Source organism: Diplotaxodon limnothrissa, linkage group LG18 (assembly GCF_057381915.1).
Source record: "Diplotaxodon limnothrissa isolate DT_005_m linkage group LG18, D_limnothrissa_male_GT1.1, whole genome shotgun sequence".
NCBI lineage: Eukaryota > Metazoa > Chordata > Actinopteri > Cichliformes > Cichlidae > Diplotaxodon > Diplotaxodon limnothrissa.
In genome coordinates this window covers 21,123,001-21,150,596 of record NC_140613.1, presented here as the reverse complement: position 1 = coordinate 21,150,596, position 27,596 = coordinate 21,123,001, and the positions used below count along the sequence as shown (strand labels likewise).

Here is a 27,596-nt window from a genome sequence, read left to right as displayed (position 1 = left end):
TTAGTGCCATTTTTCTTTTATAAACGCTGGAACTGAAGCTGTGGAGTTTGCAAGAAGCCGAGATTCCTCTTTATCCGCTCTTCTTTCTTCCCAGACCGGGAAGCTTGGGTGCCCGTTGGTCTGTAAATCATGTGATGATGCTGGTCAGCTCATTTCAAAAAACATATGATTCTGCAGAGAAATCATTCAGACAGGTTAGAAACAGTGTTAGTTTTTCCATCCATCTATTCGCTTCCGCTTATCCTTTTCAGGGTCGTGGGGGGGCGCTGGAGCCTATCCCAGCTGTCATAGGGCGAGAGGCGGGGTACGCTCTGGACAGGTCGCCAGTCTGTCACAGGGCCAACACACAGGGACAGACAACCATTCGTACTCACATTCACACCTAGTGACAATTTGAATTATCCAATTAACCTATCCCCACAAGCTGCGTGTCTTTGGATGGTGGGAGGAAGCCAGAGTACCCGGAGAGAACCCACGCAAACGCGGGGAGAACATGCAAACTCCACACAGAAAGACCCCGGCCTGATGTTGGAATTGAACTCAGGACCTTCTTGCTGTGCGGCCACAGTGCTAACCACTGTGCTACGTGTTAGTTTTTCTTTGTATTAAAATGTCTTCTTTATGTATGCTTTTTATGTTTTTTAGAGAAAGAAAGCAAGTGTGCAACGGGGGGGGAGAAGAACGGTCTGAACACTTTTTGGCTCAAAGTAATAATTTACTCCTTAAAGAATCTTTACATAAGCAGATTTTTGATGCTTGCGATTGATACCCGAGGAAGATCCCACACATCAAAATGTTGCTTTTGTTACATGTAAACATGTTGGTTGTTTGCATGTAACATCAATATAAATTATGATCTCCAGTTGTAATGCAAGTTCCAATTAAACCAAATCGTGAAAGGCTCCTTACGAGCCAATACATCAAATATTATATTCTAATATTACAGTGCACCCATCTGGGATCATCTTAATATAGTGTCCTGATTTTTATACTGAACCGCTGATTTCCAGTTAGTATACAATGATCCCAAGGCAGGGATGTCAAACATACAACCTGGGGGCCAGATTGGCCCTACCAAAGGATCCAATCCGGACCAAAAGCATTTAGGAAAATTAAAAAGAAAAAAACATCAAATAAGGAGGGCATGAACTTAAAATATGTTTAATAATTACTCAGTCAAACTAGAGTGAAAATAGGAGAAACCTCCTTGCAACTTAAAAAACAAAAAACAAAAACCTTTATCAAAGCATTTTAAAAAAATAAAATAAAAATTAAAGGTATTTGTAATGACCAGCTGCTTACCAAGAGATGGAGCGTGTCAGTGATCATGAGACGATTGCCAAGATTGCCGGGTGGGAAGGAACTTGTCTTCTAGACATATTGCATCTTATTGCCAATTTGACCTCCATTCAGTCACAGAGTATGCAGATTCTGTCTTATTGTGGTTTTATTGATGTATTAATGCACAAAAGTCATTTTGAAGACAGCAGCTGACTGCGAGTGGTTGCAGACCTGGTCCTTGTCTTCAAAGCAACCACCAGTACAGATGGACCAATGATACTGTTAGCTAAATGTACTTTTATATTAATATGATTAACAGTTGAAATCATTACCTAAAATTACAAATATAAGTTATTCACTAAAATTATAGAATGAAATTAAAATTGTTAGCTGCTGTTTGAAGTAAGTATGAATGAACAGATAAAACTGTTGCTGAATGTTTATTCATTAGTAAGCTAATTTATTCATAACACATACTTGCAACTAAGTCTTCAAAGTCTGAGGTAGAAACTTTGGGAAAGGTATAATTATATTGTGTATGACAGAACATCTTCCCACTGACGGACACACGTGCTTACCAACAGGAAAGTGGCTGCCAGGAGAAGGAGTTTGGTGTGTGACTCCATACTGAGTGGAACTAGAAGATGAAAATAGAATACATACAGTTGTACTAAAGCCGTGATTAAATAATAAACTATGTTTGTGACTTTGGTATACTTAGAAATGTTAAAGAAGTCTGATACTAGCCAGAGAGATGCAGTTAATGTTTGGCAATTATCTTTTTCTTTTTTAAAAAAAAAACAATCTAGTGGTGTTAGTTGATGTCCCTGTAAATATCATGGAACAGTCTTTTTTCCCATTTATTTTTTATAAATTAAAAGCATTCACCGGTGACTTTATTAGGTACACCTGTTTGGCTGCTTGTTAACACAAATCTGACCAGCTAATCACTAGAGGTGGGAATCACCATACATCCCACAATACGATATTATCACAACACTTAACCCACGATACGATATTATCACAACACTTAACGCACAATATGATACGATATTATTGCAATTTTAAAAAAAATATTTTTAAATATATTCAGATTCTGTACATACAGGTAAACTTTATCAATATTCATTTTATCTAATATCAAAGTCTCACACTCAGTCTCTCATTTCAGTCAGTTTTATTGTTGACAAACTGAACGGTTTGTATTACAGTCTAGTCCAACTTAACTGAATGCAACCATCTGGTACAATTATAGCTATTCTGAACTATGAAATTTATGAAAACTATGCAGCCCATTCAGCAACTGAAGAATTTGAAAGTAAATTAAAACAAAATATAATTTTACATTAAATAAAGTTTTAAACTTAATTAAAATAAAACGTGTCTTAAATTAAAATAAGTAAACTGTCATGTTTATTGCTGCCAAAAAAAGTTAAACACATTTGGACAGTGAAGTAATGTCAGGATTCTGGCTCAGAAAAAGGATCAACATGCTCTGAAGTCAGAGCATGTTCCATTCCACAAACTTTTTTTGTAACAAAATATCGATTTCTGCTGTCCCTGTATCGATACATTATTAGCAAACAAAATATCACGATACTACACAGTATCGATTTTTTTCCCCACCCCTACTAATCACATGCCAGCAGCTCGAAGCTTTTAGGCATGTGGTTGTGATGAAGACGATCCACTGACGTTAAAGTTAAAAGTGCCTTGTTGATGCAAGATGTCAGAGGAGAATGAGCAGATTGCTTCAAGCTGACAGGAAGGCAACACAAAGTCAAATAATACTAACTTTATTATTAAAGTTATATAGCACTTTTCTAAACAGAGTTGCAGCCAACGTATGCAGAAGACAGTGTCTGAATGCACAATACATCAGGCATGCTCTTGCATACCTAGCAGAGCTACAGCAGACCACACTGGGTGCCACTCCTGTCAGCTATGAACAAGAAGTGCATTGAGGTGACTGTTGTTGAGGTTTGGTGCTATGAATAAAACTGAATGTTGTTGATTTCTGCTGCAACATTCAGTTGTTTCAGAATTTAAAATGAACAGTGTGGAGTCATCGATCCATCTTGCCTTGTATAAATGGTTCAGGCTCCTGGTGGTGTAATGGTGTGCCAAATATTTTCTTGGCACTCTTTGGACTTAGTATAAACAGCATTTAAACACCACAGCCTACCTGAGTATTGTTTCTGACTGCGTCCATCCCTTTATAAGCACAGTGTACACATCTTCTGATGGCACCATGTCTGAAAGTGCAAACTGTTTGTTTTGTTTTTAATGTGACAGTGAGCTCACTGTGCTCCAATGGCCTCCAGTCACCAGGCCTCAATGTAATGGAGTAACTTTGGGATGTGATGGAAAAGGAGATTCACATCATGAATGTGCAGCCAAAACTTCTGTTCCAACTGTGTGATACTGTCATGTCATGATAGACCAAAGTCTCTGAGGGGTGTTTGCAGCAACTTGTCGAGTCTCTGGCACAAAGACTTAAAGCACCTCTGAAGGCAAAATATACTGCAGTTTAGTACTAGCGAGGTGTACCTAATAAGGTATCCGGTGAGTGTGCTTTATTATATTGGTCTGTTGTTTTTCTTTCAGTCATGTTTCTTATCTGTTCAGTAAATAAAAGTATCAGATCTGAAGAGGTCGATTAAAGTAAACTTGGTCCGAAACTAAACTTTGGGAAAGGTAAATGTTCTCTGGCATCCTGTCAAAGACAAATTAGGAATGTAATTTACTGAGGTAGAACTCACCCTCCAGCCCAAAGTATTCATGGTCCATGTTGTGTTCTTCGTTGAAGCCAGGCCATTTCTTCCATATCGTGCCTATTTCCTCACCAATGTTGGAGACAATCTAGTGTATAATTTAAAACTGCATGAAAGCACTACTGCAATGTTACACTTTTCAGTCACACATATACTTTTATGAGTTATAAATATTCCTACCTGGAATTGTTGGTTGGAGAAGCAACGGCATGGACAGCAGGAGCCCTGGATTCTGATGGTAGACGCCCCTCCTGAAGCGCAGACCTCCAGGAGGGGCGTAAACATGCTCCACCTGAAAACATGGTCACCAACACACAGCAACTCAGTAACCGTGCACTAAGCCTCCTGGCAAAGAGACTGGCCAGTGCTTCACACAGAGGCGCAGCCCAGTCTTGATGGTTGGATGATTGCATTTTCAGCTGTTATGATTCTGCAGCACCAAAGCAATTGTTTGCTCGGTGTCAGAAGAGTTCAATTTGGGACATGCTTTATTAAAGCACAACTGAGAGAATATTTATACCAAGTCGAACTCTGGTCACTGAAACCTCTGCCAGGCCAGTCCTAATTGGGCACAACTTCACCGACTGTCGCTTCTGGAAAACTCTAAGTTTGACACACAAAGACACCCCCACTAACCCTGGAGTCAGATTTAGGCCAGATGAAGAAGGAAGTATTTTGGGTTGACGACAGAAGAGCCGTGAGCCTGCCATGCCATTGGCCAACATTCCCATTAGGAAGGATGTCGCATTCCTTCCCCTACGAGCCCACGCCAGCTCTGTTGGTGTGTTTTTGGTGTGCAGACAGCTGTGCTGTGCATTAACCATCCCAGGTTTATATTACACTCAGCCTGTTCAGAACAGGAAAGGCCCCGACTGCTATTTACAGACAGGCCTGAGCATCTAGGCCAGTGTGGTCCCAGGCCTTGAATGACATGGAAAAAGGCTCACATGCGAAGTGTTTAGTCTGACAGTATAAAATGCTACTGGTGTTTGTTCACCCAAATTAAAAATGTAAAATTATAGTAATAATAATAAGAAAAAAAATATACTATGTGAATGTTATTCTTCAAACTCAAATGATCCACAAAACAACCATTTTATCCAGACTAGTTCCTTACTTCTAGGCTGGACTGCTGTAACCCATTATTATCAGATTCTTCTAAAAGTTCCCTGAAAGACTGTCTTTTTGACAGTACCTAGGTCCTGTCAAAATGATGACAGGACCTAGGTACTGACAGGGACTAGAAAGAGAAAGCATATTTCTCCCATACTGGTTTCTCTTCATTGGCTCCCTGTTAAATTCTGAATCAAATTTAAAATCTTTCTGATCACATACAAGATCTTGAATAATCAGGCCCCCTTTTATCTGAAAGACATCATAGTACCATATAACCCCAATAGAGCAGATTGAGGTTTAAAATGTTCCTTTCTAATCAACTTATAGTTAGGGCTGGACTCTGAGCCAGGTTCTCCCAGAGGTTTCTCCCTTTTAAGAGAGAGCTTTTCCTTCCCTGTGTCGCCAACTGCTTGCTCACAAGGGGGTCATCTGCTCGTTAGGGTTTCTTTCTAATATTGTTGGGTCTTTACCCTACAATGTAAAGTGCTTTGAGGTGACTGTTGTTGTAAATTGGCAATATAAATAAAACTGAAATGAATGAGTGCAGACTAAAGACTTCTGTGGACTCCTTCAGACATAATTATATTTATGTTTATAATTTTTGTTAACCCATTAACCAAAGGCCAGTAGTTTGTAAAATTCAGTTCATTAGATTTCTCAGAGAAGCTAAAGAGGCTCATGTATGAAGTATGTCTCCTTAATATAAATCTTCACCACTAACTTTACCTACTTACCTACAGTACCTACCTATATATTCACTCTCATTATAACAACAGAAGTGAGTTATATAAGCCTAAGTGTGGCTTGATCACATGTAGTTTAGAACTACTGAGCAACATAAGGAAACAAACTCATCAGCGTTTAGTAGGAACATATATACACCAAGGAATGAACAAGTTTCCTACCTCTGATGTACGGTGCCAATGAGATGGTTTTGAGGTGTGTACGCTCTCATCTCCATCAGGCAGCAGCCGAGGCAACAGGCGTCCACCCTAAGGGGCCTTTCAAAATAAAAGACCTGACTGCCCTCACTGTCAAAGCCTTTCAGGGTGTAGGCCCGAGCTGGACCACAGCACTGCAGACACACACAGGAGCTCTCTAAGAGGAGGGAGAAGAGAACAAATGCTGAGAATATGCTGAAAAACATCAGTAGTTATAAGAGTAAGACACGTGGTGGAACGGGACAAATACCTTCCACAGCCACAAATGACTGTGACCTGTTGCCTTCTGTAGTGATGTTATAGATCCTCCTAGAAACACACTGAGGACCTGCAGTCAGGATGTGGTATTTTCTTAACGCACACACATCTAAACAAGAGTCCTGTTTTATGTAAAAGAAAAAAGTAGTCCTCCTCACCTTGCAGCTCTGGCTTGGCAGTGATATGAATCTCACTAGCAGTTTCCAGCACAGACATAAAGCATGATCTCACTGCACTACCAGTCTTCTTCACCGGTGGCTGAATCAAGCCATTCTCAGCAGTCTGGCCCAAAAGCTGCTCTTCAGATTCCAGGTCAGGAGGCATTTGGTGGGATTTGGGTGGAGTGCTTTGAGTCTGGCACTCACAAGAGGGTCCACAGCGGTTGTGAAAAGCCCTGAAGACCATGTGAATGTGCTTCTCTCGCTCAAGTCGTCCAAAGGGAAGAGGCTGATTCATCACGGCTGACATGGTCTCAAACTGAAAAATGAATCATACCGAAACCTTAAAGAAAACATTTGAAGGATGGATGCTTTAACTCATACCCAGTCTATAGGCTGCAAGCAAGTTACTTAAATAAAGTATAGTAGGTGCTTAAAGAAGAAAATCCACACACATCTTTCATTATTTACAAACCAAATTCCCCCAAAAGTTGTGAAAGTGTGTAAAATGTAAATAAAAACAGAACATGGCAGCAACATGTATTAAAAAAGCTGTGAGCAGGGCCATGTTTACCCTGTGTAGCATCCCCCCTTCTTTTAATAACAGCCGGTAGACATCTGGGTACTGAGAAGACCACCTGCTGCACTTTTAGAAAAGCTACGATCATATCTGCTCAGCACTGCTGGATCTTTGTCATATTTTTGTTTAATGGTGCAATTAACCTAATTAGTTGTAAAATGTTCCTCCAGCTGTTTCCTTTGAGTACCACTTACTTTCCCAGCCTTTTGCCCACCCCAATTTTCGGAGCCATTTTCTCAGTTTAAACGTTTGATATGTTTTCATTGTTCTATTGTTAAGAAAATGTAGGTTTATCAGATTTTCAAACAATTGCATCACAACTTTTTGGAGCTGGTGTTGTGCCTTAAATACTAAATATTAATCTGACAAAATGATAAAACATCCACTAAAACGGTCTCAAAATCATAGCAAATAGATCTTTATCATGTAAGCTTGTAATTTAAAATTTAATAAATTTTTATGTTGTGATCAAAAGTTTGATAGGGGAAAAAAGGAGCTTTCCTTCTCCTGTACTGTGTTTCTTGGCAGTTCCCTGGTATCAATATTAACATCCTCCTTGCAATAGCTTAATACTTTTTCACATTCAGATCACACGTTAATATTCCTGTCTCACCCAGCCTGCAGCTGCGAGTAGCAGCTCACAGCATCAAACCGAAGCTCCCTTGTATAAACATTGATAGCTCAAGAGTTTCTATACTGGCTAAGATCTTCCTGGAGCCTTTACTTATCATGTATTTCCAATAAGAGATTAGAAAGAAAGAAAACAGCACAAAAGAGCATCACAGGCCTGCTTACCATCAGTGTTCATCCTCCACAGACTCGGATCATCTAAGTGTTACGAGCAAGAAACCAGGCGAGCCTTCATGAGTTATCATTATCTGGAGGGACTAAGCCTTCTTACCCCCCGTGTGTTTGTGTGGCTATTCACATAGCAGTGTTTGGCTTTGTGAGTGTTTTCGGACTTCAGCTCCATCTCAAAACGACTCTGTTTCCATCCCAACCAGCCGGATCTGCCTTTTGTTGGGGTAGAAAGGCACCACTCAGTCATGTAATTGAAATGCTTCCAGAGGAGGGGGGCTGTGCAGGATATTTGTGCTTCAGTGGCAGGTTTGGGAGTGGAGGGGTGGGGGCCGAAACTTTCCACTGGCCTCAAAAATGACTCAGTCACAAAAATCATACAATTAAAATGCTTTTATTGATAAAAAGAAAGATTCTCGTACAACGAATGAAATCTGTGGTCGACACCATGTCTCGTGGCTTGTGCCCATAGTTTTGTTAAAAATGAACAGCACTTAGAGCAAACACTGAGATGTAAGTAAGGAGACCATCTTCTACAGCATTAAATGCAACACAAACAATCTCAACAGCCAGGACAGCTGATACAGTATGCATTCACACAATGGTGCAGTGGATTGTACTTGCTTCTGTGATCGTCCGCAGCCCCACAGCAGGCACCTGTGCAGAAAACACATACAGCTGCATCTTCTCCATTCTTTGTATCATAGTCATTAGTGAAAGATCACTAATGAAGGCTGTCAGATTCTCACTCTGGCTAAAGTGATAACATCAAACATTTTCTCCCTGGTTCACCCTAAGGCGTTTGTTTCCATTCCTGCTACAGCAGTAATGTTGTGTAGTGGAGGGAGATACTTCTTTGGATCCCCAGGAAAAGGTGTAGAGGGCGGCTGGTTGAAGTGGCCCATCAAGAAGATGCCAACAGTGCCGATAAAAAACACCAACACCATGACAATAAAGCAGACCCTGTCGATGACACGGGCAACCAGGAACCATTCTTCATTTTCCTGCGGTTGAGTGAGATGATACATTGCTATTAGCTCTGGCATTCCCAACTAAGACCTCATCTAAATGTCCATTGCAAATGTGCAAAGAGTAAAATGGTTAAGCATACACTCTGGAAGTCATTCTGCTGTCTTGCAGTCTCAGCGATGTGTTTGCAGGAGACCACACACTGCTTCAGCTCTGGACTGGCCTTTGCTAGACTATTAACAAGGTGCTGTGCTGTACCCCCCTCCAGCCCATCATCTGGAGTCATATATTCACAAAAAGCCATATATTTACGTGTTATATTTATGCATTTCAAAGGATAACCTAAACTGTCAAAAGTTTTACAAATAATTTAAAAAGAATGTGTAACAAACTCTTTCAAATACTTACGTAGCTTCTCCAGCACTGATTTCATCAATCCATTTCTCCCTCTGAGTTTGTCAAACATGAGCTCAGACCGAGCTGTTTTCATTACGTATTCCTCCGCCTTAGTGATGACAGTGATAGAGCTGCGGCGACGGCAGGGAACCAGGTGGACACCATTCCTGCCTGCAGACACAGTTTCACCATTTCTCATTTCTGATGCATGGCCGGCGTTTGGTGTCCAGGGTTGCATCTGCATCCTAAGTAGGCGAGGCAGGATGTTTAGGAAGATCTGAGGGTGACACGGTGTTTAAGATGAAATCACAGCTAAATAGACGTGTTCCCTTCATTGAGCAGCTTTAAAAGATATTCAAATGATTCAGACACAGCCTCACCTTCCGGACTTTGTCTGCCATTTTGTGAGTGTTTGGGGTTCTCAGGGATACGTTGAGGACTACGACACTGTTTATCACTACCATGGTGGTCACCGACATCACAAACATCAGATACCTGCGGTCAAATGTTCGTATCATTTTCAACACAAACCTAAAACTCTGAGCTGAAATCTGAAAATCAGCCGCTTACTTTCCAATAAGAGGCACCGCTTGAGAAGTCTCTGGAACCTTCTTAGCAATGAGGAAGAGGAACACAGTCTGGCCCAGAAGAGTCACAATAGACATGGTGCACTTCTGACCACCAGCTGTAAAACCAAAACCAGCACTCAGTCAGGGTGGTGCAGTTTTGACCTAATGTATGCATCAACGGCTAGATCGTCACTGTATTTCTATGATCATAGGTCAAAGTATGAATAAAATCCTGACTCACTGTCTACGTACATCAACAGGCACAACATTATGACAGGTAAAGTGAATAACACTAATTATGTCTTCATCATGGCACCTGTTAGTGGATGGGCTATATTAGGGACCAAGTAAACTTTTTGTCTTCAAAGTTGAGGTTAGAAGCAGGAAAAATGTGCAAGCATGAGGATTTGAGCAAGTTTGACAAGGGCCAAATTGTGATGGCTAAACGACTGGGTCAGAGCATCTCATATTTTGCAGCTCTTATGAGTTGTTACTGGTCTGCAGACCAAATGTGGTCCAGGGAAGAAACAGTGGTGAACCAGCAACAAGGTCATAGGCAGCCAAGGCTCACTGACACATGGGCAGCAAAGGCTGGCTCGTGGGGTCCAATCCAGCAGACGAGCTCCTGTAGTTCAAACTGCAGAAGAAGTTCATGCTGGTTCTGATAGAAAAGTGTTAGAATGCACAGTCCATTGTAGCTTGTTGCATATGGGGCTTCAGACCTACATATTCACTCCAAAATTCCTTACAGTTCAATTCAAATACATTTTATTTATATTGCAATTACAACAACAGTCGCCTCAATGTGCTTTAATTGTAAAGACCCTGCAATTATACAAAGAAAACCCCAACAATCAGACAACGCCCTATGAGCAAGCACTTGGTGCCAGTGGGAAGGCAAAACTCCCTTTTAAAAGGAAGAAGCATTGCATAGCTGCATGATGCCCCCAGTCTAATGGGCATGTGCACGTCAGAACTGGATCACAGAGCAATAGAAAAAGGTGGCCATGTGTGATGAATCACTTTTTCTTTTACATCACGTGGACGGCCGGGTGTGTGTGCATCACTTACCTGGGAAACACCTGGCACCAAGATGCACTATGGGAAGAAGGTGAACTGGTGGAGGCAGTGTTATGCTTTGAGCAATGTTCTGCTGGGAAACCTTGGGTCCTGCCATCCATGTGGATGTTACTTTGACATATACCACCTATGTAAAGATTGTTGCAGACCATGAAAAAGCTTTCATGGAAACAGTATCCCCTGATGGCTGTGGCCTCGTTCAGCAGGATAGTGCTTCCTGACACAAATGTTTCAGGAATACTTTGAGGAGCACAAGAACAGGTTTGAGGTGTTGACTTGGCCTCCAAATTCCCCAGATCTCAGTCCAGTCGAGGATCTGTAGGATGTACTGGACAAACAAGTCCAATTCATGGAGGCCCTGCCATGAAACATTTTAGGACTAAAGGATCTGTTGCTAACATCTTGGTGCCAGATACCAGAGCACACCTTCAGGGCTCTAGTGGAGTCCAGCAAAAGATGGACCACCACAGTACTAGGCAGATAGTCATGATGTTATGCCTGATGGGTTTATGATCACACTTTACACAAAGTAAGAAGAAGAACCTTTGGCAGGTAAGTAGTAGACTAGCAGGCCGAGGGAGGAGAAGAGGACACAGGGAGCAATAATGTTAATGATGTAGAAGACAGGCTTCCTCTGAATGATAAGAAAGAAGACCAGCTCCTGATACTCCAGGTCATCTTTGGTGTACTGAGTGTTGATCACCTTCTTGGCTGGTCTGTGTCTGATAATCCACTCTCCATTCTCTAAAAAACACAAAATAAAAGTCTTTAATAGTCTTTTATCACAAGAAAAAAAGTTTCTTCTTCTTTATATGAACCAATGGATGTCTTTATTGTGTTCACTAATTTCAAATCTATTCTTCAAATACCTGTAAAGGCCTCTGGGTCGATATCCACCCACTCTAATGTGACGTCATCTTCTTTTGTGAGAACCAGCTCGATCTCATTGGCGCTGTAAGTCTGCGAGCTGAACACATGGCACAGAACATGCGGTCAGAGTCGACCAGTCAACACCTTCAAGAGCAAGAAGGTAACATGACTGAAGGAAGCTGATTGCTGTTGATTTAGACACTCTGGATTCTTTTTACATGTCATGCCTTTAATTAAATTTTATTTATATAAGAAGAAATTACATAAAGGGTTGACCCTATAATAATACAGAGAAAACCCCAGCAATGAGAAAACCCCCGATGAGCAAGCACTTGGTGACAGTTCGAAGGCAAAACTCCCTTTTAACAAAATACCTCCGGCAGCACCAGGCTGGGGGAGGGACAACCATCTCCTTGCTTGCTTGCGTTTTGTACAGATCAAGTCCCATCTGATCTCTTACCGGAAGACCATGGTGCAGTTCTGCCAGTCGAAGGGAAAATAGTTCACAGTGATGGCACAGGCGCTGTGGTAAATAGCAGGAGGCAGCCAGTACACACAGCCATCAGGAGACACCAGTGCATTGCAGTAAAGAGCTACCTCAAAATGTCCATCAATGCTACGGACCAGAAGGAAGATGAGAAAGATGGTGTATGGTTTATCTGCAGTTAATTGCATACATTCGTGCACGCATGCACACATCAGGCCTCATTCATGATTTCACACGTACAGGCTTGTAGATTTATCTTAGATAAGAGAAACTTTACCTGGAAACAAATACATCTGTCATCATAATGTGATAATATGTGTTTTTAAATGATTGCAATAGTATTAAAAACGAAATCTGCCTCTAACAGTGTGAGAGTGCAGAACCTGAAAGCGCTATCTGAAGTTCACTCATGACTTCTTTTACCTAAACTCTGCCCTTTGCTTCCATTTTTGCACCACTGTGCTTCTCCTCGGCGAGCACAGAGGAAAGGAGATTTTAGAAACACGATGTAATGTTTACCTTTCACTAGGGTTGGTGCAGCTCAAAGAAAACAGAACCGAAGTTTTGTTTAAAAAAAAGGCAGCTACATCTTTGGTGAATGCTTTCTTCGCCTCCCACATGTTGTTTGGTTTACTTTCAAAGTACTTTAGGTGCATTTACAAGGCTTTAAGCAGACTGGTTAGTCCAGAGAAACCTGATTTAACCCACAGGTCTCCTGAATAAACAAATATCAGAATCAACTATGATTTGATGGGTGATTGTATGAATGCATTTTTAATGTTCCCATTTATCCTGAAAATGAATTTATTGTTAATTAATATTTTAGAATGCTTCAACTAACAGCCCAAAAAAGTCCTCAGAGACGTATCATGATGGCTGCCTAACCATTAAAACTCATATCTCAATGGAAAATTCATATCTGAAGGTGGATTCACTCACTTGTTCTCCAGTACAATGTCAGGCAACCAGATGCTTTTGGAGGGGACACGCAGACTAGAGGTGATGTTCCCATACAGAGCTGACCTGGGTGACTGGTCCCATCTCAGCCTGTAGTCGCACCATTGCTACACACAGAAACACTGCAGGTTTGACTTCTTTTCGAATGCATAAACTGGGTATTTTTGAAAGAAGCTAAAAAAGGACCTCCAAAAGTTACCATTTCGATCCAGACGTTGGTGGTCAGGGCCTCCTCCTTTTCATTCTGAGGACACAGTTTGGTAAACATTGCAACCATAGACAATAACCCTCTGAGGTCATTATAGATGATAACCCAACTCTAACCCTAGCCTGTCCTACGTTTTGAAGACGAAAATATTACATTTTTGATGTGTGTCAGTTAGACTTTGCTCATGGCGTGGGAGAATAATTTAATAAAAATAAAAATGATGTATCCTGATTGTCTAATGTGAGAATTAGGGTTTTGGTCAGGGTCATCACTGGCTAATCATACGCACCAGGACAAGCTCTACTCACCAGAGAGATGAGGTTGGTGAGCGTCATCTTGATGGAGACTTTAGTGATGTCTCCACTCTTCTCCATGGGCCGAACGTTCTTGTTGTAGCCCTTCATCAAATCCTTAAACAGCTCCCTTTCAAGGTTGGCTGCCGAGGCTGCGCACAAGAACATGAACAGCCACGACAAAGCAGGTTGATTTAAAGGGTCGATCTGCGCATTTTTATAGCAGGTAAAATAGCCAGACAATCCAAAAAGCTGTGGGAATCAGCAAATAAAGATAGTAAGTTGTAAAAGATTTGAATTCGACTGATCTTCTGGTCAAGATCTTCTCAGGCACGTCCAGATGTCTTCCAGTACATCTGATTTTATTTTTGTAACTTGTTAGAGACACAAATGCAAGGGGACACAATGGAACTTCTATGAAGTGAAGCAGATGTAGCATCCGTGCTGAAATAAGTCCAGAAGTCTTGTGTAGAGATTTTTATGTTTATGTGATGATGCCCGCAGCTTTTCGATCGTATCTCTTGCATTGTCTGCTCGTCATAAGAAATATTTGCTCCATAGTTGCATCAGCTCTACTGTGACGTTTGAGATTACAACATGGTTACCGCGGTTTCGATTTGTGGCAAAATTATTAACAAACAGCCTGCTTTAAAAACTGGATGAAAGAAGTTAGTATATAGGAGGTATGGGCATTTGATTAAAAATGCTATTGAGCTGCATGATGGGAAATGTAGGCTTCAGAACTTATTAAGCCAGAAGATTAGGTATCTCTACTTACTTCTTTCATCTCCCCAACATTATGGAAGCCTAACAAAAAAACTGCTGAAGTGCACGGGTAAAAACAGTCTCTCGTGAATGTTTTGACAAAGTTTAATTTCCCAGAGAAACTTTGTCGTAATAATCAAATGATCAATGAAGAGACAACTACATTATAAAAATATTTGTTTTGTAAAAACCACCAGCGCACAAAAGATTATTTCAGTTTACTAACAAACTGGAAAAATAACAAAAAACAAAAAAAGTCATTAAAAACAATTTCAAACTGTCTTATGGAGGAAAGCTTTTAATTGTCCTTTGGTGCCCGAGAAAACAAAGTAGTAATGACTATTAAAATGTATATTTCAAATATTCAATAATTTTTTAAAAATGTAGTTACCAGACTAATAGTCGACTGTGAAAGAGAACACATGTATAGTATCAGCATAACAAAATGAGTGGGACTGTGTGCACTGACAAATGTATATTAGATCTTTTAGATAGAACAGATGTTTTGAGATTTACCAGTGAAAATGCCAACAACACATGGTCTGTACAGTCTGGTGATCAGTGCTTTTCAGTGTACTGCACTTTGTTTGAATGCAAACACAGTGAGAATTAGTGAAAATAATAGACTGCTAAAAAAAAAAAGCATATTGTTTCTAAGCAACACTCAGCAGCATCTTTGGTCTTCAAAAACAACAGCATGCAAATCACAGCAACAAGAAACCCAAACTGCTTCCCTCAAACTGTGCAGTGGCTCCTTAGTGTTCCTACCTGTGGCACAAAACACCAACACTCCAATAAAGAGTGGCAGAGTGCACGGAGCTCCAAAGTCCATCAGCGTGTCTTTGTGCAGTGCTGTCCCAGACAAACCCTCAACCACTAATGTGACACGCACGGACTCGGGCACCCGTGTGTGCTTCCCACCAGAGGTCGAAGCTCGGGTTGACGGGAAGGCTGAAGGTTGGGGGTTGGTGACTGGGTGATTGTTAGGGTAAAATCCAAAAGTGGATTTCCAGCACGGCATAGCCAGCTGTCACACAGACACACACCCATAGTTTGAGCATTGTACTCTGTCCATGGCTGCCCTCCAGTGTTAAACATGTCGCATTATAATTCTGTTCGGTGCACCTGTCTATTGTTGCTCAGTTACATGAATGCAATTCTCTGTAATGAACTCAAAGCACACTCGGCCCAGCACTGATATCTAAAACTCTCAGTTTTATAGTCTCAGTTAAATCTATTCTTTACAACAGAGGGATTAGACAGATCTGGTGTTAAAGAGAGAAAGAGCACAACAAGCCAGAAACTAAAAAAAACTGACAAACAGCAGAGAAGACAACAGGTGGGAAGTCTTGTCCATTTACAGCACAGCGTCTGTGATGAGTGGCCAGGCCCTGGATGCCAGCACATTTGTGTCCTGTCATGACTTGTGTGTGTGTACGTGCATGTTTGTCACAAAAATACACACACTTAAGCACGCAGGTCAAAAGCAGGAGTTAATGTGATGTAACAGAGGTATGTATCTGTGTTTACTCAGCTGTCTTGCCCCTGTATGTTCCTTTTCTGGGAAATTACCTGTCTGTGATCACAACGTTAAGTACCGGCTTAATTCAACCGATTGTTTAAAGACTCAAATACAGGATTAGAGAAGCAAAAGTCAACACAAAGCAATAATGGGGGCCTGTTTGCTGCTCAAAGAGTGCCACTTCCTTTAAACTTGCCAGTTGTGGATAATGACAGACAATAAGAGACTCTAGAGGGTGGTGTATTTCTGGATCCTGTTAAAATTACCCATCTTAAGAAGAGAAATCACGGAGGTTCTTGTCATCACAGTAACAGCTGCTGCACTGACCGTAAAGCTCTGCTCAAAGGGTGAAACCAATGAATGTGGGGTCACAAAGACGGGAAGATCAGAAGCTGCATTACTGCTAACTCAATCTTTCCTTACAATAAACACAGCATCCCATAACATTAATAACTTTTTTATTTATAGACCTTAATTTTTGTTTTGTTTTTTTACAAAAATACAAATACTTTTCTCTATACAAATAAATATTACAAGAATAAACATTACATAATATATATAGCACGTATGTGCTTTACAAGAGGCTCAACCTTTGTAAAAGACAATATGAATAACTTATCATTTTTGTTCGGGTTCATACGTTAGACAAGGCTGCGTCTACAACCACATACAAAAGCTTGTGGTGTGACCGGTGGTCAGTAAGTGGGTTGATACATTCATGTTTTTCGTTTAGAGTCAGGAAACAGCAGAGGCAAGAAGTAAAGTCTGTGCGCGCTTTCAACGCATCTGTCTGTTAAAAGCTTCTCAGTTGACTTGGAGAGGCTTTCTGCCATCATCTCTCCTTTTTAGCGTTGGCAGCAGTTACGACTTGAGAGCCTCCAGTGCCAAAGCGATGATCCTCGGCACGCTGCGGTAGAAAGAATCGTTTTCTAGGCCCACAAGACTGTAGAAGGTCAAAGGTCGTCCTCCAACTACAGCTCTGACCCGCGCTTGGTAAAGTCCTCGGTCATTCTTGGAGCCCAGATCAACTAACACCTGAAGAAAGGAGAGAGCTCATTAAAAGGCTGTTTCAAAAAGAATATTGCATGCATCTTACTGGGACTTACCTCCTGGAAGTTCATGTGGAGATTCTTGCTCGGGATGTTTAACACCCAGCTGTAAGAGTCTCTGACTTGGCTGACTTTCTGTGAAGACTCTCTCACTCCAGGACAAACTACAGGGGGGAAACAAACACACTTGAGCACATGCATTTTGGAATATATGTAATGAAACTTGTCTGAATAAAGATGTGGCACACACTTTTCATGTTGGCGCCGGTCGTTTGCCTCCTGTGAACAAGGCTCCTGTATTTTCTGTGAAGAATTAAAGGCTTGACAGCAGCCTGTCTGAGGTCAGCGGTCTCTGTGGGCGCGCTCTCAGTGACTGGCTGGAGAACAGTTGTTGACTCTGTGCTGTCTCCATTCTCAGAAAATGTCAAATCCTCTGACGCGCCTCTCCGTTTTTCATTAGCAGTAGCTTCTTCACTAAATGAGCTTTCACTCTGCGATCCTGCTTCTGTGGCAATCCTACTTTGTGCCTTTAAATTCTTAACATCATTTATGAACGCTGTCAGAAGTGACCAAGGCTTCTGTGATACCCAGGAAGACGAGGGTGGGTGGGTGTGGTCCGGCGCTCCAGTGGATGGAGTAAAGACAGACGGAGACTCCTCCTGAAGGTAGACTGTGTCCAAGTGCAGGATGGGAGGAGCAGCTCTGGAGTCCAGTTTGGAACGCAGAGCTGAGATGATGGATTGATATTCTCCCTCGAGCTGCTGCAGAAAGGAGTCCTGTGTCTGGAGACATTAAAAATAGATTTTGATGTTCAGATTAAGCTGAAATTAAAACATACGGAAACAAAGTGAAGCCGTAGCTGAAAGAAACTCACATTAACCCTCCCTAGGTTTGATTTTCATTGTTTTATCTTACTGGGATTTGTTTTGTGCTGTAATTAACCACAGTTTACTTTGTACACATGCAGTTATTCATTAAATTAAACACATATACAATTCAAATTGTCGTCTGTGTAAGATAAACCATGCATCACTTTATTCTTGAGCATTAAACAGCGCACCTGCAAGAAAAGGTTGTCCTCCTGCTTCCTGATTTTGGAGGAGATATCTGTGTCAGGGTTTTGTTCATCCACATCATCGGCCATGCTTCTCAGGTATTTCTCCCAGTCATCCACCAACGCCCCGACGTCTGTGAATAAGGCTGGGGGAACTGGAGAAGGGCCTTCCTCTGCTGGCACCACAGCACCACCTAGCTGTTCTGCAAGTAATAAAACACCTGTTACAGCAGCAAGCAGCAAAACATGACAGGCATCCTCTGTCAGTCATGTACCTTCAATCTGTTTAAGACTGTGGCTCAGGCCTAGGTCCCGCCTCTCTCTGGTGTGAGTGAAAGCTGTGCTGTAGATATGCTCCACAAGCTGAGGCAGAGTCTGGGTGAAGAAAGTCAAGTCCACTTTGTCCCTGATGTAGTCCTCGGCCCTCTGGAGCAAGTCCAGCAGGGTCTGCAAGAATGAGTGCAACTCTAGATGATGGAGAGAGAATGAAAGATCAGAAAACTCAGCGCAAACAGTATATCAGGTATTTGTTGTACATTCATGAAGCCAGGCGTTTCAAATAAAAGTACTCACGGCATTTCTTGAAGCGGGTGAGGCATTTGTCCTCGGCCAGTCGGCTGCAAGCGCTGGCAGACTGACCAGAAGGACAGGTCAGTTTATAGAAGCGACACAGAGAGCTGAACTCTGACCTCTGTTCTTCTTCTGTCATTTCAGTTGTCTTTAGAAGCTCTGGACATGTAGGCTCACGGCTCCCAAATGACTCTAAAAAGAAGAAGTAGAAGTGATGATTTCATGATGAAGTGCAGTATGTCAGTATTACGGAGTAGCCACTGATAATACTTTTCAAATTACTCAGATGAGTTTACTTTTACGGTAAAGCGAGGTTATGTCAGATTACTTTATATTGATATAAATACACAACTTACTTTGTATCTCTGCCTGAATCCAGTCAGAGAAGGCAGACACCCGCGTATAAACGCCGGGCTTGCCTTTCTCTCCACAGCCGTCTCCCCAGGATGTGATGCCATGGAGCTGAAATCGACCAGATATTCGGTCCTGGTAGATCAGGGGGCCGCCAGAATCTCCCTGTAGGTGATAGTTTATGGTTTGCAATGAATTAAAGTGGTGCCACTTCAGTAACTGATAAAGATAATTCAAAAAGAAAACCCAGAAATTCTAATGTGCCCACCTGACAAGAGTCTATGCCTCCAGAAAGATAACCAGCACAAAGCATAGTGTTGGTGACCAGTTCTTTGCCAAGAGCACTCTTACAGGTGCTTTGAGGCAGCAGGGGCACCTTGGCCTCCATCACCACATCAGCAGATGGGCCATCTGTGGACAAAAATACACCATTATTGATTTGGTAGGATACAAAAATAAGTTGAGGCTAGCATGACACAGTGTGTCTATAGGATACTGAACTCACCTTCATAGAGGGAGCCCCAGCCTGCCACCAGACACGGGCTGCCAGTGGGGGGCTCCATACCAGAAGGAAGACACACTGGGGTGACGTGTTGAGACAGGACCACTGGAGAAGTCAGCTCCACCAGTGCTATATCATTGTTAAATGTCTTTGGGTTGAACTGCAGAGACGTGACAGACCTGTTATTGCCCCTGATCAATAAATCTGTGATTAATTAAAATACTAAAAGCTATGATCCCGCACGTTGGATTTTTACCTTCGGATGGGGGATGACGCGATTCACTTTGAGAACCTGTTCATCAGGGTCAGTCTTGGTGATGTCGAACTCACCTACGACAGCTGTCCAGTAGCTCTCGCTACGGCTGCTGCAGAGGTCAAAAGACAGTTTTAACAAATGCTAAATGCTGTGAATTTGACTACTATCTCATCTGTCTTTGCAAAGAAAATAGTCACACATGCACACTAACCCAGCAAAACAATGTGCGGCAGTGACCACCCAGGAGCTGTCCACCAGAACCCCTCCACACATCAAGGCACCATCCAGCTGCAGGTTAACCAGCCAGGGCCAGCTGCCTGGAGGTGCAGGAGAGCCGCCCACAATCCTGGAGCGAGGCTGCGTAACATTTTGCACTGTGGCTGACCTCTGACCGCACACTGCTGCTGGGACAGAGAACAGGCATCGCTGGTGAAAAACGATGCAAAGCAATTAAATCTAATGCCTCTGCGTGTGTAAAAAGATGTCTCCGCTCACCCTGTACGTGCGTCTGCATAGCCGGTTCCAGGTTCTGCATTGTGTTGAGCAGGCTGCACTGGAGGACGCGAGCGCTGCAGCTCTCCCCCATGACCCTGATGCAGCTCTCCGTGTCCGCCTCACCAGGTGGGCAGCGATGCTGATAGTACGCACAGGCCTGACTCAGAGCCCAGCTCCTCTCTGCCTCACCTTGAAGCTTCTGGGCCTTACTGATGACCTCACAGCTAGGCTCTGATAGAGCATTGGAAGAAGACGCTGTTGACAAGAAGGGGACATCTAAGACACACCAAGATATAGCGGTGGTGGAGCGGTGACTCGATGTGACTAAAAGGTGATCAGGATTGAACAGGCAAGTAAGCATGATGTTGCACTCACAGCAGGACCCTGACAGCTGTCCGCAGTTCTGAAACAGACAGGGAACACAACCCCGGCAGCTGGCTTCAGCCCGGCTTCTCTCAGACGTTGCACGCTCAAGAGTGGATAGAGCACTGGCCATGGCTGCTTCCAGCACAACAGTGCCCCGATCAGACAGAGCTGCAGGAAGGACAGGAAGAAAAAGAAAAGAAGAGAAAGGAAAGGTGCAAGAAAAGAGAAGAAAATACAGATGAGCAACATAAATCAGCCAAGCCGATGTGCAATGACATACGCTGATATTTGCCTCCAAGGTCCAGAACTGCACTGGGATGAATTCCAAACTCAATCAGTTCTACTGTGAGATTTTATTTCCTGAACACATATGCAGAGACTTGTTTGCATTATTATCAATAAAATGACCCAATTTTTGTTTTGAGGAGAAGTTTGTGGCAGTGATTTTAAAAAGAAGGACATCTAGGTCATCATAAGGAAGACAGTCATTTGCTGTGGGAACACAGTGTATGTAAGCATTAACATGAATTGGTGCAGCTTTCTGGTATGTGTGTGAGTAGCCCCCTTTTTTCTCATGCTGCTCTTTGAGCTCATTGGCAGCATTTTGGGGAAGCTAGCTCACGCTCAGCGCCCTGGTGAGTCTTCTACAGACACACTTCAATCGGGCCACCGACCCTGCTGCCCCCCTCTGTGCCGCAAAACATCACAGGATACGCCAGTAACAACAACAATACTGATTGAAGATTTAATTAGAAGGCCAAGGCTGAGCGGGCAGAGGCTGGTGGGCAGGGACAGGCCCTAAGGGCACAGGCTGGCAGCCCCGGGGCCGTTGGGACCCATAGTCCCGTGTTCCAATCACACTGCCATCACCAGTCACTTGCATGAAGGCTCTGCTGTACTCAGCACCTCAACCAGAGAAGGCCAGAGGCCCCTCAACACTGTGCTCTACTGTAGGATTTAAAGGTCACACAGCACTAATAAAATTAATTTAAACAACTGTTTGCTGCTTCAAACAGGTCCTGAAGAGTAGTGCTGAAATTGGTCAGTACTCATTATTTACATTTGTGCTCTTTACAATGTGTTGTTTTCAAGCATTGAAGTTAAAAATCCATGAAAGCAAAACTTTAGATTTTTTTATTAGATGTGTACATGTGCCAAACTGAAGGTGAATCTCACTCAGACTAGCAATATCCCCAGATGTTTCTTCTTGTGTTTGACTCACTGAGAGGTATTAATGCTTTAAGCATTACTATTTGTTTTCTGCAAGAGACACATTTGCTACTGAAGACATCTGACATAAGCTCTCCTAAATATAGTCACAGATAGCTACAGCTGTGACCACTCTTAACACAAACTGCCATCAATGAGAAATGATGGGTCAGTTTTACCTTTAAGAGCACTCTGGGGCATCCTGTAGACCTCTCTTCCTGTTGGGGCTCCCAGCAAGCAGTCCAGCCCCATAAGCAGCAGTGACACCAGCAGCGGCATGCTGTCAGAGCATCAGACGTCCACTCCACAGTGGCAAGAAGCAGGCAGGCAAGAGACACACAGAACGACTGAAGAGGATGCAGATGAGCTGGAGATGAGTCTGCAGTGTTTCCAGGTCCTTGTTGTCTGGCAGCTCTATGCATTCACTAACTGTCTCCCTCCTCCTGACTCTCTGGGCTCTTTCCCAAACTGTGGTGCAGGGCATCTGTCTGTAAGTTTACTTAGAGGAACAATAGATGCCTGGAGTAGTCCCTGGTATATATAGAGCCCTCAGGGGACCACCACAAGCAAGAGGGAGGGGGTAGAGGATAGGAAAGAGAGGGAGAGGGAGGGAGAAATGCTCCCATGGCCAATACACAAACAGATGAATTCATTAAGACTGTGACAGCAAATCGGGCGCAACTTGCCAAGGCTGGACATTACAAAGAGGCTTGGTTCTATGAAAGAAGACCGAGTGAGGGAGCGAGAGAGATACAGAGGAGGGGGGGAAGAAGAGCGATTGGCTGGGCTTTGAGGAAGGGGGTGTTGTCTGAATTAATGCGATAGAAAGAGGGAGAAAGTTATACAGTTAAGGATAGTAAATGATGCAGAGTATAAGCATCTAAACCAAAGAGTCATAGTATTGCAGGAGGAAGCAGGAAACAGAGGGAGGCTGAGTGTGAGAGAGCAGGAGCGAGGGAGAGGGAAGTGTCTGCCATTGCCCATGCCCCTCAAAGAGGGCATTGTCCCAGGCGTCCCTCTGAGGATGGCCACATCAAAGCCGTCCTCCGGGCATCACTTGGATGCCGCCTCCATTGATCACTTACAGTCTTTTATCCCCCCCATTAAAATATTGTCAGTTCACATCACTTTTGTCTTTCTCTGCTGAACTTTGCTTTTGTTACATAAAGATACAGTAAAAGACTGCTCAGGAACATGATGTATTTTTTAAAGAAAAAGAGAAATCCTTGATTAAGACCACAACTTGAATTATGTTGTAGATTATGGTGATATTCTCACCCGCCAAAACAATAGGGGCACGTTAAAAGTCAGAACAATTTCCTACTACATAGACATGTTACATTATAAACTTTTTTAAAATGAATATTTATAGGTTTTTGAGAAAATGCCACACAGGGCAAGCAATAAGATTTTGTGAAATGTAAGGGATAAAACTACGGAAGAGGATTAGGGCCACTGGAAAAAAATCTGAGAAAAAAGTCAGAATTCTGACTTTAATCTCAGAATTCAGGAAAAGAAAAAAAAAAAAGACGTGCCCACTTTTTTTCCCCTAATCCTCTTCAGTATAAAACTGTTATGTAAAAATATTAGATGAATAAATCAACAGGACTATGCCCCCTATTAAAAAAAACAAGGTTAATGCAGCATAAAGGCAGTGGTTAAGTGACGTCATTAGTTGCAGTTGTACAGTGTAGACTCAGGAGCATAAACAATAAATGCTAAGTGTCGCTAAGTGATATCTAAAGATGAGAACAATCATTTTAAGGCTATTCCAGCTGTTAAAATCTGGAAAAAACAGCTATACTGTTTCATCTGATGTAGGCATAGTCCCAAATCCCTGTAGTGGAGCTAACATGCTCACTAATTTAATCTATTTTTAAGCTGGATCTGTTCTACTTTTAACTTACACTTTATGTTTAGAAATAAATAATCAGCTTACCATTTATCAGTTGTGGTTAGAAAACTGCTTCAACCATTTATCCATAACTACTGGCTTGAGTTAAACCATTTGTCTACTAATTGTTGTTACTACGCTAATCAATTTAACAGCTAGCTGTTAAGCTAGTTTAAGCACTTGTAGCAGTTTCCATCCCATCAACAATTTCAACTGATTGCCACACTTTAAGTGGGCTGTTTCAGCTGTTTCTATAACTTCTTTTGACCATTACCGATCATTTTAAATCAGATATGTATTTATTTTCGTGGTCAGTGTTTTCTTTTTGTCATTTATTTATTTATTAACCATTTAGCTCAAATCTGTTAAGGTCCACTGATTGAGCTAATTTCTCACCCAACTCCAGCTACTGCACATGTACCACCTGAGTTGCCTGCTTTAACTTCTGGTTGTGAATGAGGCTTTTCCAGCCTTAGGTGTCACCAGTGACTATACAGCTGACTACCCAGCCATTAGGCCAGAGTACTTAAGGCCACAGAGAGGCGAGCTCCAGTACTAGAGCGCCTTTGTGTTGCAGCTTGTGAGCTGTGTGTGTGTTTTGGCAAGGAGGGTGTTTTGGCAATTTTCAACTGTTTTGACTTACTCTTTTGATCAGCTTCTAGGTTTTGTTGGGCTTTTCTTCTTTTGATCGTGATAGCAGCTTTTGTTTGATTACTTAGTAAGAAAAATGTATTTAATTGGCTAATTTACCCTCATGTCTCCTTTTTCAAACTGAACAAGTTGTGTTGCTTTCCCCCCATTACCTTAGCTTCCTGGGGTATAACAACCAACTTTAGTAGTTTTTAAGAGTGATTATATTGAATAAAAACAAAATTCAACATGTTCTGACAACATGGAGCCACAGTCTAGATGGACGGACAAAGTGGTCTCTGCTGACAAACCCAAAGGAGGAGTACAAATTGGAGTCAACTCTGAGCCAACTAACCGGCTGAACGATAAAAAGAGCGGCTGCCCAATCTAGCAGAGCATTATCAAAGAGGGCCGTCCACTGCTGCCACAACCCAGCCCTGACAGTTCACACTGACAGCATTATATACTATGTGTTAGTGTGTGACTGTGTGTTTATGTTTCAAAGCTTCTGCTTACGTAAGTTCAAACACTGGAAAACCGCAAACAGTCAAATATGAAAACACGAGACTTTAAAAACCACTCTGAGTTAAACAAACTGCGCTAATTGCACTTCTTCTTTTTCAAGCTTTGCTTAGACATTTGTTAATGTGCATATGTTTTGTGGTACTCATTGTGCTCCAGCCCCCTGTATGCACTCGTGCGGCATGATGAGATCAGAGAGCAGGTTCGGGAGGAGCAGAGCGGGACTGAACAAACGGGCGGCACTCTTTCATCCCTTCCCCATTTGCTGTTGATGTCCTTTGATTAATTTGCCTTTTGATGAATCTTCCTTCATCTATCTACCAAACATGGAGCGCTCTCTTTTTTCCCCCTGCCAACTTCTACATCTGTGATGTTCTGTTCTCCAACGGTTCCTTTGACACATTTCAGGATCTTCAGTTTAAGGCAAAGGTTTTGTCATTCTGCTTGTTGTTATTGGGATCTATGAGTGTGAAAGAAGAAAGAAAGAAAGAAGCTTTGCAGGACTCTGTGTAGTCATGTGAGAAACTAAGCACACCCCAGCTTCATGAGCAACTTGAAGCAATCATTCACTGTGTATCTATCAGTCTCTCACATGGTTGTGTAGAAATTTTTCCCACTGTGCCTTTCAGTGTTGCTTCTTTTCATTGAGCTTTACAGACATTCACCTATGTACAGATCTCCAGTATTTCAATCAGGCTGAGGCCTGATTTGCTGCTGTGCATGGGATCATTGTCCTTTGTATTTTAATTTGGGCCAACCTTTAGCTCTCAGACAGAACGCCTCACATTTGACTCTAGAATCTTTTAGTTTAACACTGTAAAGTGCTGTGGCTGCAAAATAAGCCCAAATCAACATCCCTCCACTACTGTGCTTGACAGCTGATGTGATTTGTGCTGGTACGCAGTATTTGATTTCTTTTCCAAATGTGGCACTGTGCACCATGACCAAACATCTTCACTTTGATCTCATCTATCCATAAGACATTTTTTTTTCTCTTTAGGAGGCTTTCTGCTGACAATCCTTCCAAACAAGCTTGTTCAGTCTTTTTCTAACTGCTGTCATGAACTTTAACATTTAACGTGCTAACTGAGGCATGTAGAGTCTGAGATACGGCTCATGTTTTGCAGTTTCTCTGAACACTGCATGGGTGAATATGCTGAGATGTCCACTCCTGGAAAAACTGGCGACTCTCTTGAATGTTTTCCATTTGTGAATACTATTTCTCACTATAGAATTATGGCCTTCAGATGGCTTGGAAATGGCCTTATAACCCTTCCTATTTAAGATCAATAATGAAGTATTTCCTACTCAGTGTTGTGTTAGCACACACTTGAATATTTTAGACCAGCAAACTGCCTCTGCTTTTATAGAGGTGGTCACCTAAGCTGATGAACAGTGAATCAAGAGCATTTGACTAGCAGCTCTGGGCTTTAATTAAATTAATTAAATTAAATTAAAACTGCAGCACTCAACCAGACAGTGGATGGAAATTTCACTTTTCTGTGACGCAATAAAGACAGGATTTAAACAGTATTTTTAAAACTGCTTTTTATTATTATCACATAACAAACAAAATTAAGATCAGATTGTGGTCTAGTGAATAAATGACTACTTTAAGATTGTTAGCTTCCCCAGGTTTCAGGACAGATCAGTGTAGCTGGTATAGTTTTAGGACCTGCTGGCATTTAAGGTTATTCAGTGGTCTACATCTGTCTCAGGCCTTCAGTGAAGCACTGACTAAAATATATTTCTCTGCAATCGATATTAAAAGCACCACACTCCTCAGGAGAGTAATGTTTTATTGAGGAAATATGAGAGGTCTGTTAGAAGCAGCAAGGAATATACTAGCTTCTCTGCAGAAATTCACATGGATGCACATCATCTGCTGAACAGTTCACAAATGATTTACTGAGGGGTTCACAGGCTTTTCTGTGGTTGGCTGCTTGAGCAGGTTACATTGAGAAAACGCACAATGCACAGCACAGCACAAACTCACACTACAATGCGACATTAACAACAATCGTGTTGAAAAACTCCCAGGTATTGTGTTCAGTTATGAAACCATTCCCCCCCCCCATTGTCTCGGGCCGAAAACAATTGAAATCTAGGTCAGTGGGGTACGCAAGGGAGAAGAGGTTCCCAACATTTCAGCACAGACAGACACTTGAACCTCATGACAATAGTCAAGCAGAAGCAGCTCGTCTGCACAGGCCTGTCATTGTTAGACATTGTTGTTAATTAGATCTATTATGACCTCAACAATCACATTAACTGCCATTAAGTTCACATTAACCACCAACTGTTCGATAATGAAATCTCCAATTTATGTAAATGGAGTGAGAATGATGACATGGCTGATTAAGTTTATGTGGAAACATAGCTCAGATCATCTTTCCTGATAATAATTCAACCACGCACCCATGATCTTCTCATAAAATATTGCATTTTTAGGGAAATAGATGGAGTTGTTAAAAGAGTGGCACGGAGATATAAAACTGTGCTTAGCTATGGTTTGAAATTGGATACTCTGAATCTGTATCTTTGACCTTGGAGCCACATGTGAGGGGTGAAAAGCTTTTTCTTTCAGTCACCCTTTGCTAAATGCTTTGAAACTACTTAGCATCTTCTGGTTCATGTACCTGCAGGGAACGGGCAGTCTGTCTCTAAAATGTGTAT

The 27,596-nt window shown here is 42.1% G+C and overlaps 3 protein-coding genes across 5 annotated transcripts; all 3 read right to left on the bottom strand.

Annotated features, from left to right (window-relative positions):
* Window positions 1-144: 144 nt before the first annotated feature.
* LOC146613522 (phospholipid scramblase 1) lies at window positions 145-6,841 on the bottom strand. Of its 2 annotated transcripts, XM_085378821.1 has the most exons (7): window positions 6,529-6,838; window positions 6,363-6,440; window positions 6,077-6,269; window positions 4,236-4,347; window positions 4,044-4,143; window positions 1,860-1,918; window positions 145-171 (listed from the first exon to the last, which is right to left on the bottom strand). In XM_085378821.1, exons 1-7 carry the CDS (start codon window positions 6,836-6,838, stop codon window positions 145-147), a joined length of 879 nt encoding a protein of 292 aa, XP_085234947.1. The 2 variants fall into 2 exon arrangements, with proteins under 2 accessions (XP_085234947.1, XP_085234948.1); XM_085378822.1 differs by lacking the exon at window positions 145-171 and having other exon boundaries at window positions 1,809-1,918; window positions 6,529-6,841.
* A 1,853-nt stretch (window positions 6,842-8,694) lies between these two features.
* chrng (cholinergic receptor, nicotinic, gamma) lies at window positions 8,695-15,521 on the bottom strand. The gene is made up of 12 exons (XM_085377309.1): window positions 15,269-15,521; window positions 13,751-13,887; window positions 13,434-13,478; window positions 13,217-13,341; window positions 12,251-12,406; window positions 11,790-11,887; window positions 11,464-11,664; window positions 9,842-9,956; window positions 9,652-9,766; window positions 9,284-9,548; window positions 9,018-9,151; window positions 8,695-8,910 (listed from the first exon to the last, which is right to left on the bottom strand). Exons 1-12 carry the CDS (start codon window positions 15,519-15,521, stop codon window positions 8,695-8,697), a joined length of 1,860 nt encoding a protein of 619 aa, XP_085233435.1.
* A 1,362-nt stretch (window positions 15,522-16,883) lies between these two features.
* Window positions 16,884-22,153, bottom strand: prss56 (serine protease 56). 2 transcript variants are annotated; one of them, XM_085378173.1, is made up of 14 exons: window positions 22,054-22,153; window positions 20,675-20,833; window positions 20,300-20,554; window positions 20,016-20,208; window positions 19,805-19,913; window positions 19,552-19,708; window positions 19,315-19,457; window positions 19,052-19,211; window positions 18,699-18,887; window positions 18,401-18,592; window positions 18,132-18,328; window positions 17,322-17,853; window positions 17,129-17,235; window positions 16,884-17,057 (listed from the first exon to the last, which is right to left on the bottom strand). In XM_085378173.1, the coding sequence occupies exons 1-14, from the start codon at window positions 22,151-22,153 to the stop codon at window positions 16,884-16,886; spliced, it is 2,667 nt and encodes an 888-aa protein (XP_085234299.1). The 2 variants fall into 2 exon arrangements, with proteins under 2 accessions (XP_085234299.1, XP_085234300.1); XM_085378174.1 differs by having other exon boundaries at window positions 20,016-20,205.
* Window positions 22,154-27,596: the final 5,443 nt, after the last annotated feature.

Excerpts from the sequence above, each read along its gene's own strand:
- chrng (XM_085377309.1), bottom strand. The coding sequence starts at position 15,521 with ATGCCGTGCTGGAAATCCACTTTTGGATTTTACCCTAACAATCACCCA. Across the intron at positions 13,888-15,268 it reads GTTGGTGTTTTGTGCCACAG|CCTCGGCAGCCAACCTTGAA; the intron begins GTAGGAACACTA and ends TCTTGTGCGCAG. Across the intron at positions 9,957-11,463 it reads CTACTACTTACCTGCCAAAG|CTGGTGGTCAGAAGTGCACC; the intron begins GTTCTTCTTCTT and ends TTGGTTTTACAG.
- prss56 (XM_085378173.1), bottom strand. The coding sequence starts at position 22,153 with ATGCCGCTGCTGGTGTCACTGCTGCTTATGGGGCTGGACTGCTTGCTG. Across the intron at positions 19,914-20,015 it reads GCCGCACATTGTTTTGCTGG|CAGCCGTAGCGAGAGCTACT; the intron begins GTTAGTGTGCAT and ends TGACCTCTGCAG. Across the intron at positions 19,212-19,314 it reads GAGGCATAGACTCTTGTCAG|GGAGATTCTGGCGGCCCCCT; the intron begins GTGGGCACATTA and ends TATCACCTACAG.
- LOC146613522 (XM_085378822.1), bottom strand. The coding sequence starts at position 6,838 with ATGTCAGCCGTGATGAATCAGCCTCTTCCCTTTGGACGACTTGAGCGA. Across the intron at positions 6,270-6,362 it reads GTCATTTGTGGCTGTGGAAG|AGAGCTCCTGTGTGTGTCTG; the intron begins GTATTTGTCCCG and ends CCCTCCTCTTAG. Across the intron at positions 1,919-4,043 it reads TGAATACTTTGGGCTGGAGG|TTCCACTCAGTATGGAGTCA; the intron begins GTGAGTTCTACC and ends TTCATCTTCTAG.